General features: G+C 39.5%; 1 protein-coding gene across 1 annotated transcript in view; it reads right to left on the bottom strand.

Moving 5' to 3' along the window:
• The window catches only part of ATE1 (arginyltransferase 1), a 163,219-nt gene that overhangs the window by 131,339 nt on the left and 16,332 nt on the right, over positions 1-15,548 (bottom strand). The window contains exons 6-7 of the mRNA XM_007936824.2: positions 12,750-12,979; positions 9,404-9,532 (exon numbers count right to left, since the gene is read on the bottom strand). Coding sequence (XP_007935015.1) covers positions 9,404-9,532; positions 12,750-12,979 — 359 coding nt within the window. The remainder of the gene's footprint in view (positions 1-9,403; positions 9,533-12,749; positions 12,980-15,548) is intronic.

The raw sequence follows: 15,548 nt of genomic DNA, 5'->3' as shown, positions 1-15,548 counted from the left end.
CCCACTGGGTTTCCAAGGCTGTAATCTTTATGGAAACAGACTGCCTCATCTTTCTCCCATAGAGTGGCTGGGGGTTCACAGCGCCAACCTTTCCGTTGGCAACCCAATGCTTTAACTACTGTGATGCTAGGGCTCCTGGTAATAGCGGTAGAGAGAACTTCGGAGGGCTGGTAGCACTCAATTTCCTCATCTCAGAGCTGGCAGCACCAGGGAGCTCAGCTGTAAAAATTCACTCAGCTGACGGGTACCCAGGTGGTCATTATGCTACTCTGTCAACTTTCCTTTCTCTTTGCGAATGCTCCAATAAACCTGGGCAACAGTCCGTTAACGACTCAGAAGGACATTAGAGACTGGGATGATCACCGCAGACTATTTTTCAGATAGCTAAGGATCAATTTAATTATCTTAAAGAAACAACAGCACTTAATAAATACTAAATAATAGTATTTTCTAGAACACAGTATCAATAAAATTTCAGCTATAATCTTATGTTTCTATCATAGGGAATCACAAGCTATTTTGAAGAACAAAGGTTCTTTTTTTTTTTTAATTAGTTACCTCTCCCCTGTGTCCTTCCCTCCCATGCACTCCCACCCTCGCAGCTGTCTCCCTGTGCAAACAATGCCCTTTGGTTCTCCCACAATGGATCACTCCAAGGAGTGTGTCTACCTGATGGAAATGTCCACCCCATATGCCTGTCTATTGTTTGGATGGAAGCCACAGGAGTGAGCTCAGTTCCAGACCTGAAGGGTGGCTAGGGGCCACATCGTACTCCCACTCTATCCAGGATATCCTGCACCGATCCCCTTCCAAGTGGTAGCCAGACAGCATCTAGTTCTTTTGGTCTCATGGTTATATAGGCTGAGGATCGCATGGTCTACCAGTCTCTTGGACTAATTGTTTCCAAGCGTCTTTAGTTTTGTTCATTCTTCTTTGCTCTGGATGAGGAGAGACCCATCATTGCAGCTAGATGGCCACTTGCAAGCTTTCAAGATTCCAGTCACTACTCACCAAAGTAGGATGAAGAACAATGTTTTTGTGTAGTATGTTATGCATCTGAGCTTGATGTCCCCTGCAACCATGGTCCTGAGCCCACAGGTCCAACTACTCGCTCCCTCAGGTTAGCTGGCTGTACCCAAGAAGCCACCACAACCTTGCCGCTTGTCAGCTCTACTATACAACTGGACATTCTCAGAAAACATGCATATTTGTATGCTTGTGGAAATATTGTCTGCTAACCCTATACATAGTCATGGGCACACTGCCCCCTGCCTAGACACACCTGATAGTTCAGCCTGTCCACCCATCTATCCACCCATAGATCAATACTTGCCATCACTGACAACACAGTACTGTACATGCAAAAGGGTTCATCTTTGTCGTCTGTACCTCCCTTGTACCTCTCTCTGTCTTCCTCTTCCTCAATGCCGTGTTAATCACTCACATTTGGCACACTGCCCTTCCCTTCACCCAAATCAATACTTGTCTCTCCCTATCCAACAGTGTTCCCTCCCCTCCCATCCACCCCTGGTAACCAACAAAGAAAGTTTCCTTCCACATATAAACCTTTCCTTTTTACAATAATGAACTAATACAGTATTTGTCTTTCTGTGATTGACTTACTTTACTCAGCATAATGTCCTCCAAGTACATCCACATTATGCGGTGTTTTGCAGATTCTACATTATTCTTTAGGGTTGCATAGTATTCCAGTATGTGTATTTACTACGGTTTGGTTATCCATTCTTCTGTTCATGGGCACCTAGGTTGTTTCCATCTTTTTGCTATTGTAAATAGTGCTGCGATGAACATGGGTATGCATATATCTGCTCTTGTCCTGGCTCTCCCTCCTTTACGATATATACCTAATAATGGGATTGCTGGATCAAATGGTATTTCTAATTCCTACTTAAAAAGGAAATGCCATACTGCTTTCCACAGTGGTTGTATTATTTGACAGTCCCACCAGCAGTGTATGAGTGTCCCAAACTCTCTACATCCTCACCAGCATTTGTTATTTTCTGTTGAGTAGGACTTAATAGTGCTGGGGCAAGATGGTATCTCACTGTTGTTTTAATTTGCATCTCTCTAATGGCTAATGATCGTGAACATTTCTCCATGTGTTTGTTGGCCACCTGAATATCCTCTTTGGTGAAGTGTCTATTCATGTCTTCTGCCCATTTTTTAATTTAATTGCTTTGTCTTTTGTTGTTGAGATGTTAGAGTTTTCTATAAATTCTAGAGAAAAGTCCCTTGTCAGATATGTCATTGCCAAATATTTTTTCCCAAACCACAGGTTTTCTTTTTACTCTTTTGGAGAAGTCTTTTGAAGCACATAAAGATTTAATTTTTTGATGGTCCCATTCATCTAGTTTATCTTCAGCTGTTTGTCCATTTTGGGTTATGCTTGACAGTCTATTTATGCCATATACTTGGGTCCCTAAATTTGCTTCTATTTTTTCCTTGAGGAACTTTATAGTTTTAGGTTTCACATTAAGGTCTTTGATCTATCTGGAGTTAGTTTTTGTGTATGGTGTGAGGTACAAATCTTGTGTCATTTTTCTGCAACCAGATAACCAGTTTTAGCAGCACCATTTGTTAAAGACACCATCTCTTTCCCATTTAATGGATTTCAGCCCTTTGTCAAAAATCAGCTGACCATAGGTCAATGGATCTATTTCTGGGTTCTCAATTCTAGTCCACTGGACTATATGTCTGTCGTCGTAACAATACCAGGCAGTTTTGACTACTGTGGCTGTATAGTAGGTTTTGAGATCTGGAAGTATGAGATCTCCTACTTTGTTCCTCTTCTTCAACAGTGCTTTGCTTATCTAAGGTCTCTTTTCTTTCCATATAAAATCAGTGATTGGTTTTTCCATATCCTTAAAGAATGTTGATGGGATCTGGGTTGGAATTGCATTGAATGTATAGATTGCTTTGGGGAAATTGACATTTTCACAATGTTCAATCTTCCTATCCACGAGCATGGTATGTTCTTCCATTTATGTTTATCTCTTATGGTTTCTTGAAGTAGTGTTTTGTAGTTTTCTTTGTGCAGGTCTTTTGTATCCCTGGTAACATTTATTCCCCAGGTTTTTTTTGTTTGTTTGTTTTGTTTTGTTTTGATAGCTATTATAAATGGTATTTATTTCCTTATTTCCTTTTCAGCAATCTCTTTGCTGGTGTAAAGGAATCCAACTGAGTTTTGGATGCTGATCTTGCATCCTGCCACTATGCAGCACCATTTGTTCCATTAGTTCCAATAGTTTTTTTGCTGAGTCTCTTGGGTTTTCTATGTATAGGATCATGTCGTCTGCAGATAGAGATAGCTTTATTCCCTCTTTGCCAATTTAGATGCCTTTTATTTCTCTTTCTTGCCTTATTGCCCTGGCTAGGACTACCAATGCAACGTTGAACAGAAGTGGTGATAAAGGACATCCTTGTCTGGTTTCCTGTTCACAAGGGGAATGGTTTCAGTCTGGCTCCATTGAGAATAATGTTGGCTATTGGTTTTGCATATATGCCCCTTATCATGTTGAGGAATTTCCCTTCTATTACTACTTTGCTGAGAGTTTTTATCAGGAATGAGAGTTGGATTTTCTCAAACGCCCTTTCTGCATTGATTAATATGATCATGTGGTTCTTTTCCTTTGTTTTATTTATGTGATGGATGACATGGATTGTTTTTCTAATGTCGAACCATCCTTGCATACTTGGTACAAACCCCACTTGGTCATAATGTATTATTTTTTTGTTAGAGTTTATTGGCTAGGATTTTGTTGAAGATTTTTGTGTCTATATTCATGAGGGACATTGGTCTGTAGTTTTCCTTTTTAGTGATGCCTTTGCCTGGTTTTGGTATCAAGGTTATGCTTGCTTCATAAAATGAATTTGGGAGGATTCCATCCTCTTCTATGTTCTGAAATAGTTTTGAGCAGGATTGGTGTCAGATCTCTGAATGTTTGGTAGAATTCTCCAGTGAAACCATCTGGGCCAGGGTTTTTTTTGTTGTTGTTGTTGGTAATTTTTAACAACCTGTTCAATTTCTTCTTTTGTTATGGATTTGTTCAAATTTTTGACCTTAGTCTGTGTTAGTTTAGGTAAGCAGTATGTTTCCAGAAATCTGTCCATTTCTTCTAGATTTTCAAATTTGCTAGAGTACAGTTCTTCACAGTATCCTGATATTACCCTTTTTATTTCAGTTGGTTCTGTTGTGAGGCCACCCAATTCATTTCTTATCTATGTTATTTGTATTCTCTCCTTCTTTTCCTTTGTTAAAGAACAAAGATTCTTAAATGTTGGCTATATATTACACACAAGCTAGGTCACATTCGTTCACTATGCTTATTCAATCTGTATGCAGACAAGTAATCCAAAAAGCTGGACTGTATCAAGAACAGGCATCAAGACTGGAAGATTCACTAACAACCTGTAATATGCAAACAACACAACCTTGCTTCAATAAAGTGAAGAGAATTGAAGCACTTACTGATAAAGACCAAAGATTACAGCCGTTAGTATGGAATACACCACAACATAACCAAAAATAAATCTAATGCTGTCAAGTTGATGCTGACTCAGTGACCCTCTAGGACAGAGTAGAACTGTCCCCTGGGGTTTCCAAGGCTGTAAATCCTTCCCAAAGTAGACTGACTCATTTTTCTCCCAGTGAGCAGCTGGTATATTAAAATCACCAATATTCTGGTTAGCAGCTGAATACTTTAACCACTGCAACACCAGAGCTCCTTCCTCAACAGAAAGAAAACAAAGCTTTTACTTGGATCCACAATCAATGTCCATGGAAGCAGCAGTCAAGAAATCAAATAATTCATTGTTCTGGGCAAATCTGTTACAAAATACCTCTTCACTGTGTTAAAAAGCAAAGACGTCACTTTGAGGACTAAGGTGTGCCTGATCCAAGCCATTGTATTTGCAATTGCCTCACACGCAACCAAAAGCTAGACAATGAATAGGGAAGACTGAAAAATAACTGATGCCTTTGAATTATGGTGTTAGCAAAGAATATTGAATATATCATGGATTGCCAGAAGAATGAACAAATCTATCTAGGAAGAAGTACAGCCCGAATGCTCCTTAGAAGTTAGGATGCACTTTAGACATGTTACAAGGACATGTTCCCAGCCCCTGGAGAAGGACATCATGCTTGGTCAAGTAGCGGGTCAGTGAAAAAGAGGAAGACCCTCAACGAGATGGACTGACACAGTGTCTACAACAATGGACTCAAATATAGCAATGATCGTGAGGATGGTGCAGGACTGGGCAGTGTTTCATTCTGTTGTATGTGGAGTTGTTGTGAATCAGACCCAACTCGACAGCACCTAACACAACGACAAGAAGTCACACGATACTCCAGCTATTTATATTGTTTTATTTTGAAAATGTTGTATCTACTTGAATGACTGAAAATATTAATGGGAACAAATAACTGGAGTAATTTACAAAGTCCCATTTAATCTCACTAGCTGTCATTATGTGCTCTTTTGTAAAGGTGTTACTAAAAACTGACTTACTACATTGGGATATCCAAACACTCTGCATTTATTTATCTTCTCATCACATAATCACCTGCTTTTCAGGGGGTTGAAATAACTATCCTACAGTTACCAACGGGAGCTCTGGTAGCATAGTGGCTAAGACACTTGCCTGCTAACCAGACGGCTGGCGGTTCAAACCCACCAGCCACTCCTCGGAAGGAAGGTTGGGCAATCCTACTTCCGTAGTGATACTGCCTCGGAAACCCAAGGAGGGGTCGCTATGAGTCGGGGCCGACTCGACGGCACATAACAACAACAACAACAACAGTTACCAACAGAGTTAAGATGGCTCTGATGTGCTGACGCGGCTGCTGATGCGGGAGCCAGCGCGGGTGCTGATGCAGGTACTGATAGAGGTTCAATCTCCCCGTTACCATGCTGCCTGTTGTTTACCTGAAGTGTTTCACAACCACAAAAGCAACAAATATATTTTCTTGAACATAATTCAATTCACATCCCCCATGATGTTAAGGACACCACATCCAGAGAACTGCTGTGAACCCCAACCCCTGAAGCCCATTAGCAGATCTTAGAAGTGGTCAAATGATTTTGGCTTCTTTCTGCCTCAGCACAGGAACACAGCCGTTTGCTTGTGTAGAAAATGACAGTCACATATGGGGGAAAAACTACTTTTGCTGTCCATGATGAGAATTAGCTTCCCTCGGTGCACAACACCACACCTCACGGCTGAAGGGCAAAGTGTTGCTGCCAGCTGCTGCCGAGTCCCCCAGGGAACAGGACGCGGCCGGGCCCTGTGTCATCCCCGTTGTTAGCTGTGGACTGGGCTGCCGAGCTCCACAGGCTTCGCACTGGCTGATCTTGGAAGTTCACCACCAGGCCCTTCTTCCCAGTCCATCTTGGTCTGGAAGCTCCACCGAACCCTGTCCAGTACTATAGCAACACACAAGCCTCCACTGACAGACAAACTGCCTGGGCTGGGACTCAAACCCAGGTCTCCCACATGGGAGACCAGGCTTCCACCACTGAACCATCAAGCTTTCTTCAGTATGAAACATCAGACTTCAAGGCTGCAAAGCAAAGCAGTACACTTAAATCTGTTTCTCTTGCAGCCAGCCCCACAACTGAGAGCGCTGACTCCCTAGCTGCAAACAGGGTAGCAAGACAGGAAGCTGAATCCCAGTCTGACCTTAGACGGGAAGACTTCTCAAATCTCTGTTTCTCCACAGTAAACAGGGTTACAGCCAGCCCTGTCTCAGTGCCACAGAGCTGCTACAAAGATCAAAGGAGATATTCTAAAGTACTTTGAAAACTGTTAATAAATAAATAAATAAATAAGCAAACTAAGTTATTTTTATCCCATAGAGAAATTTTCTCAAAGTCACACAAAAAAAGAAATACAATCCAAGAGGCTGACCAGATAAAACAAACCTTTATCATCAACTGAGATACATACTCATTTTAGAATCTCGTAACAGTGCTGTAAATTTAAGAAAACACAAAATAAAACTTCTACATATCTCTAAATTTAAAGAAGAACTAATACCAACTATTTGCAAACTCTTCCAAGAAGTGGAAGAGAAAGAAACACTCCCCAACTCACACTATGAGGCCAAGAACATCCTGATATCAAATGCAGACAAAGACATCCCAGGAAAACCACATGCCAGCATCTTAGGAATACAGATGCAAAATCCTGCACAACAAAATAGCACAAATCCAGAAATGCATATGAAGGGTTACATATGCCATGATCAAGTGGAATTTATCCCAGGAATACAAGGTTGGTTTAATATCCAAACAATAATTAATATAATATACACTTCATCAATAGAATAAAAGATAAAGACCCATGATCATCTCAACAGATGAAGAAAAAAACATTTTGACAAAATCCAATAGGCTTTCAGGATAAAAACACTCAACAAACAGGAACAGAGAGCATCGTCTTCTACCCTGTGATAAAGGGTATTCACAAAGAACCCACAGCTGACATCCTCCTGGAGTCCCTGGGTGTACAAACGGTTACCGCGCTTGGCTGCTAACCACAAGGCTGGTGGTTCAAGGGCACCAAACTACTTCCCAAAGGCCGTCCCTGAAGACCTCACAGGCACAGCTCTACCCTGATACACACGGGGACTGTCACGAGCTGGAATCGACTCCACGGCAACGGGCACCTAACGGTGAAAGACTGGAAGCTTCCCCCTGAGACCAGGAACAAGACACGACGTCTGCTCCTGCCACTCCTACTCAGCCCTGAACTGGAGGTTCTGACCATGGAAACAAAAGAAAAGCATTCAGGATGAAGAGACGTAAAACTACCTCCATTTGCAGAGGACGTGACAGAGAAAATCCTAAGGGATCCAAGAAACAACTAACAGATAATGAGTTCAGCATGGTTACGGGTGCAAAATCAACATAGAAAAATCAATTGTATTTCTATACACTAGCAATGAACAAGAAAAGAATTCAATTCACACTATCATTTACACTCTGAAAATCACAAAATACTATTCAAAGAAATTAGACAAGACCTAAGTAAATGGGAAGATATTCTATGTTCATAGACTGGAAAACATAATGTTGTTAAGATGTCAATATCCCCAAATGGATCTACATACTCAACACAGTCACTATCTAAATCCCAGCTGATGTCTTTGCAGAAACTGACAAGCTGATTCTAAAATTCTTATGGAAACTCAAGGGACCCAGAATAATCAAAACAATTCTAAAAAAAGAACAAAGTTGGAGGACTCACACTTCCAGATCTCAAACCTTACTATACAGCTATGTGGCACTGGCCTAAGGAGTCACACAGATCAATGGAACAGAAATGAGCTCCAGAAATAAGCTGAGCTTCAACAAGGGTGCTGTGGCAATTCAACGGGGAAAGAAGGTCTCCCACAAACACTTCTGAGATAACTGGATATTCACATGCAAAAAAAATGATGTTGGACCCCTTCCTCACACCACACAAGAAAAGAACTCAAAATGTATCACAGACCTAAATGTAAGAACTATAAAATTCTTAGAATGTAAGAGCCAAGCTATCTTCATGACCTTGGGTTAGGCAGTCTTAACTAAGACGCCAAATCTCCAATTCAGCAGGTCTGAAGCGGAGCTCAAGACTCTGCCTTCCAGGTGGTGCAGAAGATGCTGGTCTGCAGGCTACTCTAAGGAGCCAGGCTTGGGAAGACCCGGGAAGTCACACCTTGCCAGGGAGCAGGCACCATTAACACCCGCCTTATCAATCAGCTCTTTTAAAGTACGCATTCGGTGCCATTAAACAAACAAAAGTCAAAACTTTAATTCACTGTCACCTATCGGTGGCTTCTTCCAGTGCATCCCTATCCCACTGTGACAACTACACGGCCTCTCATTCGTCCATATCCCCAGCAGTTAGCACAGGCCTGGGACACAGCAGGCCCTCAGTAACTGCCTGTCAAATGATGCTCCACACCCCCAACATGTTTCATTTCAGTCCCTTTCTTCTTGGTAAGCTATTTTTTGTTGACTGCCCTGTCTTTCCCATTTGATTATAAATTCCTCAAAGACAGAGACTTATTGTGGGGCACACAGTCAGGCACACAATGGACACTCAGTTAATGTCTAATGACCTAGCCTGCATGTCTGAACAGAATAAGCACGCTCCATTCAGTTCCTGGAGAGAACACACAGGAACAACATATCCTGAAGTTGCCATCTTTCTTTCCAATGACTTTAAAATGCTCACGTCTCATCTTCAGAAAAGTTCAATATACACAATGCAAGGCTCATCAGCTCTACTTAATAAATAAGAAAATGGCAAGAAGGTATATTATGCCATCACTATATTATGCATCTCTCAGACAACTTCATCTACATAGGAAAAAACATTTAACAAATGGTACCTCAGTCTTCCCACATTCATCAGGCGGATCCTGGTGTATGGTCATTTGATACTTGACATACAAAGAAAATGACTGGCTGAAGGACGACTTGAACTCTGGGTCCTCAAAAGAGACAGGTACTAGCCTCACCTTCAGAGCAAGGGAAATACAAGCAAAGGCTATTGAAACATTTCCACCCAACTACATGCTTCTGAAGGTGAGGCTAGAGCAGCATCTCCACAAACTCACTTCCAAAGCTCAGCTCTGGCCTCTGTCCTGAACTGAGTGAACCCTGGAGCCCCTCAGGTGCTAACTGCACTGATAAGATGGAAATCTGAAATTCCCAAGGGCCAGACGGCTTCCTATATGTTTGTTTGTTTCCCTACCCACCTGTAGTGATTCTCTGCTTACACTAAAGTCAAACTTGCTGTTAACTGCGCCTCAAGTATTGTTGCCACTACTTGTTTGACTTCTGCTTATATGAGGCATGTTAGACTCTTTCCCCTTCCAAATTCCTCTTGGGTAATGCTATTAATAAAATTATAAGCACATTAGGACTTCTATTAAAACATTCTATTATCTTAATTTTGTAGTCTCTGTCAGTTGTGCCAAGGCAGCACGTTAACAAAGAATAATTTAGCAGCTATGAACCCTGTCTGAGTTTTAAATGTGGTTAAAGCTATTAACAGAGCTGTGTAAATATGCCTACCTTAAAAATACAGAGTATTCTGCTTTTACTCATTGAAATTTTAACTTAAAGTGCTATAAATAATAAGTATTATTACTAACTTATACATGAATGCATTCATACAGTGACTTTAAATAAAGATTATTTGATGTGTTACTTTCCAACTTGCAATTTTATACACAGCTGTCACGTAATACAGCAGCAGGTGAAATTTGCACTTTCAGAATATTAATTAATTCACAGTCCTATCTCTTTGCAGGTGTGCTGCAAATTGACTATAAATAAAATGTACCACAAATAAATGCAGAATTCATACAATGAGATCAAATGGAGGGGAAAGTTCCATCTGCACATAAAAATTACACGTGGCCCGCTGACCTGGCTCATAGTTGGCTTATCAGATGGGTCCTTGTGAACAATCATCTGGTAACGTTTATAGATCTGGTAAGACTCCTGAAATGTGGCTTTGAACTGAGAACTTGGTGGAGATGATCTCACCACCTTCACCTTCAGAAGGAGTTAAAAACAATGTTTATTAATTCATTTATTCATCCCATGGGATAGGTATTTACAGTTACTCCCATTCAGAAAGAACCACAACAAATATTAACACATAAACATATTGCAATAATATTTTAACATTAAAAAGCAATGATCAGTAAATAAACAGTTATTTTGACAGCCTACGGGGCTTCAGAGAAACACGAGGAAGGCCGAAGGAGCTCTTCAAGGAAGGTGAATGACTCCTCTAAGCCTGCACACGTCACACAAAAAATAAGCCCTCGCTATGCTGTATAGAACTCACCTTCAGTAAGTCCTTCCAAAGAACTAAAACTGGGATCCTACCTGTTGGAAATGTCTTCACTCATTGTTAATAACTCTAAACTTACAACCTTTTTTTACAAGTTTAAAAGACTACCCTCACCAAAGGGTATCCTGTTTCACAGCACAGTTAAAAATGAAGACTCAGAAGTCAGATTTCCTTTGTGAAAAATGAGTTCCATCATCTGGTCAAGTGACTTAACCTCGATGCCCGTTTCCTCATTCGTAAAATGAAGATGAGTAACTGACACATGGTAATGGCTACATCTGTTGAACCTTTACCATTATTTAGTATCACTGCTACTATTACCAAAATTTATTCACAAATAGCAAAGATAAAGCATTCTAACTTTTTATAAAAGTATGTAAACTTGTGTTTCTACTAGCACACGCAAGTATGTGAGCTACAAAGCTATTCTTATTTTAGGCACCATTTCTGTGCTTTCAAAAATCTACAGCCAAGGAGGCACAGGATAATGACGCTTAATTGAAGCAAAATGTCAAATGGAAGAACAGAATGACAAAATATTCATGGTGACGCTAATATAACTGACTACAATATGGAAAAGAGCTAGAAGGAGAAATGGGACACCAAGCAGTTAAAATGCATTAACAAACAGAAAAAAAAGAAAACCAAATGCAATATAATAAAGGTGTAACTGCAAACTCTGTGTCCGTGTGTGTGCACGCGCACACGCGCATCCTACACACCATCACTCAGTAGTTCTTCTTTGAAGAAAGAGTGACACCTAGTGGATATTGAGTCTCTGTACATCCTGGGTGCATAAAAAAGGTGAGAGACTTGCACTGCATGAATTGTGAATAGGTATGCCTGGCACCCTGAAGACATCACTATTTATCTTCCACTTGTTCTTCTGTCAAAAGATAGAAGACTCCTCATATTTTAAGTAGAGTGTCAGCTGAAAAAAAAAAAGAACAAGGCAGCAAATGCCTAACAGACTCTTCACAATTTTCAAAGAAGGGTCACTACCAAGATTGGAATAGCCAATGAACAAAGTAATGAAAAGAAATCTTCCTTGTGGTACTGTGTATCATGTCCCACTGCTGAGCCTGTGCCAAAGTTAATTTTTAGTGTCAGATCTTCGGCAGTAAGTGATACTCATGGATGGTATTAAGCTATAAATTCAAAGGCTGACCTGTTACTGATTAACTGTGAGAAAATTATAAAATCATTACTTTTTAATTTTGCAAATATCAAAACGAGAAATCTAGACTTAATCTGGAAGGTGTAGATCACTTAGAAAAGAATAAAAGACTTAGCTCTATCAGTATCCACGCCTACACTGGCTCGGGGAAAACGAGTAAGAGAGGGTTACAGCAGTCCTGGGGAAGCTTAGTGCTTGTCAGTCGAGCTCCTAACTGCCGGCTAGCTCGAGATCAGGGCATTCGATGGGTGAAACAGGGATTTGCCAAGCGTAGTCTATTTATTCTCTCTCAATACTTAGACAGAAACAGCCAAAACTGAAATTTTAAAGAGCACTTTTCTCTTTTGCTTTAACAACTAAATTTCAGTCATGAGAAACCAAAAGCTAGAGCAATTTCCAAAATAAATTGCCAAAGCAGGAATTGTTTCCACAGCTTTAGCAGCCAATCTGCTTAATGCATTTTCAAAAAAGATCTTCTAAAAAATCTTTTTTAAAAAGATTACTCTTAAATAGCAAGGCACTTTTAGTAAATGCACGTGCTATTCCATCCTCATTCACTTTTTTCTGTTTGGTAATGTCAACACATTAAATGATTAGCATAAATGCCAACAGAAATAAACTAGGTACCCAATGAAGAACACCAAGTACAACAGTCTAACCAAATGAACAAACAACCCACCCTCCAAAATACCTCTAACTTGTGGGCTGCATCCTCCGGTAAAGGTTCAAAAATTAAATCTTCAAGGGATTTGGGCTGGTTGGATTTAGCCTTTGGCGGGATCAAAGATGGCGGTTCTCCTTGGGCCGGGACACCCTGGAGTTCCCCGGCTGCACTTGGCTGCATAAGCTTTAACCTTTTCCTTTCTTTCCGGATTTCCTTTGCTTTTCGACATGGGGGCTTACTCAAATCAGCCCCCTTGCCTAAAAAGAATGTCAAGATATTAGATCAATCACAGTTGGCTCTAGAAATACTATTTCAAAAGTCTCCAAGACTTTCAGTACAGAGTTCTGACCAGTTAGCTTTGGGGGAGACGTGACAGAGGGTCCTGGTGGCCACCTCTAAGTTAACCTTAAAGATCTCACCTTAGAAGAGAGAGCCACCAAAGAAAATAGTCACGAAACCTTTTTAAGGCAGCTCTTACTGAAAATCTTTTTTGTGTTGATTGTTTTTCAATCTTTTTTAGTCTTGTAGGTAGGAAGAACACGATCAAATGTCTTTTCTGCTTCAAGGGACGGCTTACTAGTCCGTGTTTCTGAGGGGCACCTCTCACTCTGACAGATGAATAATCAGGAACCAGTGTAAATGAGCATGGTCCCAGAACATACTCTGTCATACAATGTAACAGAAACCCTTGCCTAATTGAAGGTATTTGTGTCTCTCTCCTTTTAACTAAGGAGTCTCATTGGTTCCATTCTACTTAAATAAAGTTTGGTTTTAATTAGAAGACCAAATATCAAATTGATAACCCTTTAAAATACTAAAAAGTAAACCTTTATTTTAAACTACAGTAAGCCATAATTTTAGCAAGTACATATTATATTTATACAGTACATTATAAAGAAACTACTTCATCTTTAAAGTAGGTAATTTGTAAGCATGCTTTTATTGAGCTTTAAAACTATTCATACCCTTTAAGCTAGTGACTCTTCTTCAAAGAATCTATCCTGAGAAAATTTTAAGAGAAGGAGCTAATACTGATGAACGCAAATGAGAACTCAAAACAATCTAATAGAACATCATACAACCATTAAAAGTGCTTTAAAAGAGGCTATAGAGAATCTCTCAATAGTGCTAAATAATTCTGGTTACATATAAACATATATATTAAAAAATATTTTTAAAAAGCCTAGAAATATATATACAAAGAAATATACCACCACATTTACACTCATTCTACCTGCCACATAGGGAAGAAAAAGTTTATCTTTTCTCTAAATTTTATGACTCTAAATTTTAATGAACATTAATTTCATAATTTTTTTTTTACAAAAAGCCATGAAAAATATAAAGAAAGCTATTAACAAAATAAAAAACAAAAATTTTTTTAAGATCTCAACTAGGGGTAGACACATATTAACTTGGGTGAAGAGGAAAGCAATACGCAATTTAAAAAAAAAAAAGAAAAACCCACTGCCAGACTCAACTCCAACTCAGAACAGAGAAGAACTACCCATAGGGTTTCCTAGGCCATAAATCTTGATGGAAGCAGACTGACTCACCTTTCTCCCATGAACCAGCTGGTGGGTATGAAAAGCCAAACTTCTGGTTAGCAGCTGAATGCTTTTAACCACTGTGCCACCAAGTGAAGTTAAAATAAGATGTTTTTAACATTTATGAGTCAGACCTGACTCATAGCGACCCCTCCTTGGGTTTCCAAGGCAGTATCACTACGGAAGTAGACTGCCCAACCTTCCTTCCAAGGAGTGGCTGGTGGGTTTGAACCACCAGCCTTCTGGTTGACAGTCAAGTGCCTCAGGCACTACGCTACCAGAGCTCTCCTAAATAAGATATATATGTGTATATATACATACACATACATACATACCAATCAATTGCAAGATATGAATATTATCTGGATCCCAATGCAAATAAATGTTTATACTTTGGAAATTTGAACATTGACTATTTGATGGCATCAAGGAATTTTATTTGGGTTAATAATGGCATTGTGAATATGTTTTTTAATCTGTTGGAGATTCTTTTGAAAGAGGAAATTATATAAAATCTAGACTATGCCTCAAAATACAACTGGAAGGGAGGAAGTGGACATGGGTATGGGTGACATCAGAATGGCCATCATGAGTCAGTAAGTGTTTCAAATGAGAGTAGGGTCCATGGAGCTCAGGATATTCCCGTCTACCTTTGTCTATGTTTGAAATTCTCCATTCTCTCTCTAATGAAGGTTGTTTCAATTTGATAACCTACAAATAAAGTACTAAGAGTTGGCCTTACTGCCCAAAAGCATAATGGTTGAAAGGAATTATCTAAATCATTCAAAATCTCAGATCAATAACAATTTAAATTCCACGAAACACTTACATATCAAACTGTTCAATAAAAGTGCAGATAAAATTTTTTGTGCTTTATCATGTTTAAGTCTTGAGATGATGAAAACTGAAAGAGTACTAAAAGTCTCTCCCTTAGAAAATTCTGTATAAATACAAGAACGAATTGAAGGACTGACGCATAATAACCATCCAACTTCACATTTTATAAAATATCGAAAGAGTTATTATATACACACACAAAAATGAACTCATTCAACGTTGACAGTCATCCTTTTTTTAAGTCTCATTCTTTCAGATGCAATGTATTAGGAAAAACATTTTTCTTATTAAAGGTAAACATCAAAACCCAGAAGTTTTTAAACTAAAATTTATTATGATTACGAAAGGAAAAAAAAGTGATAAACTGAAGGATTTTACAATGTCTTATTTTGAACATAACATCTCTCTATAATTTGTTTTAGGGAGCTCTGGTAGCATAGTG

This window comes from Orycteropus afer, unplaced genomic scaffold (genome assembly GCF_000298275.1).
Source record: "Orycteropus afer afer isolate SDZICR_OR568_19922 unplaced genomic scaffold, OryAfe1.0 scaffold00038, whole genome shotgun sequence".
NCBI classification, from domain to species: domain Eukaryota; kingdom Metazoa; phylum Chordata; class Mammalia; order Tubulidentata; family Orycteropodidae; genus Orycteropus; species Orycteropus afer.
This window is presented reverse-complemented; position numbering and strand designations above follow the sequence as displayed.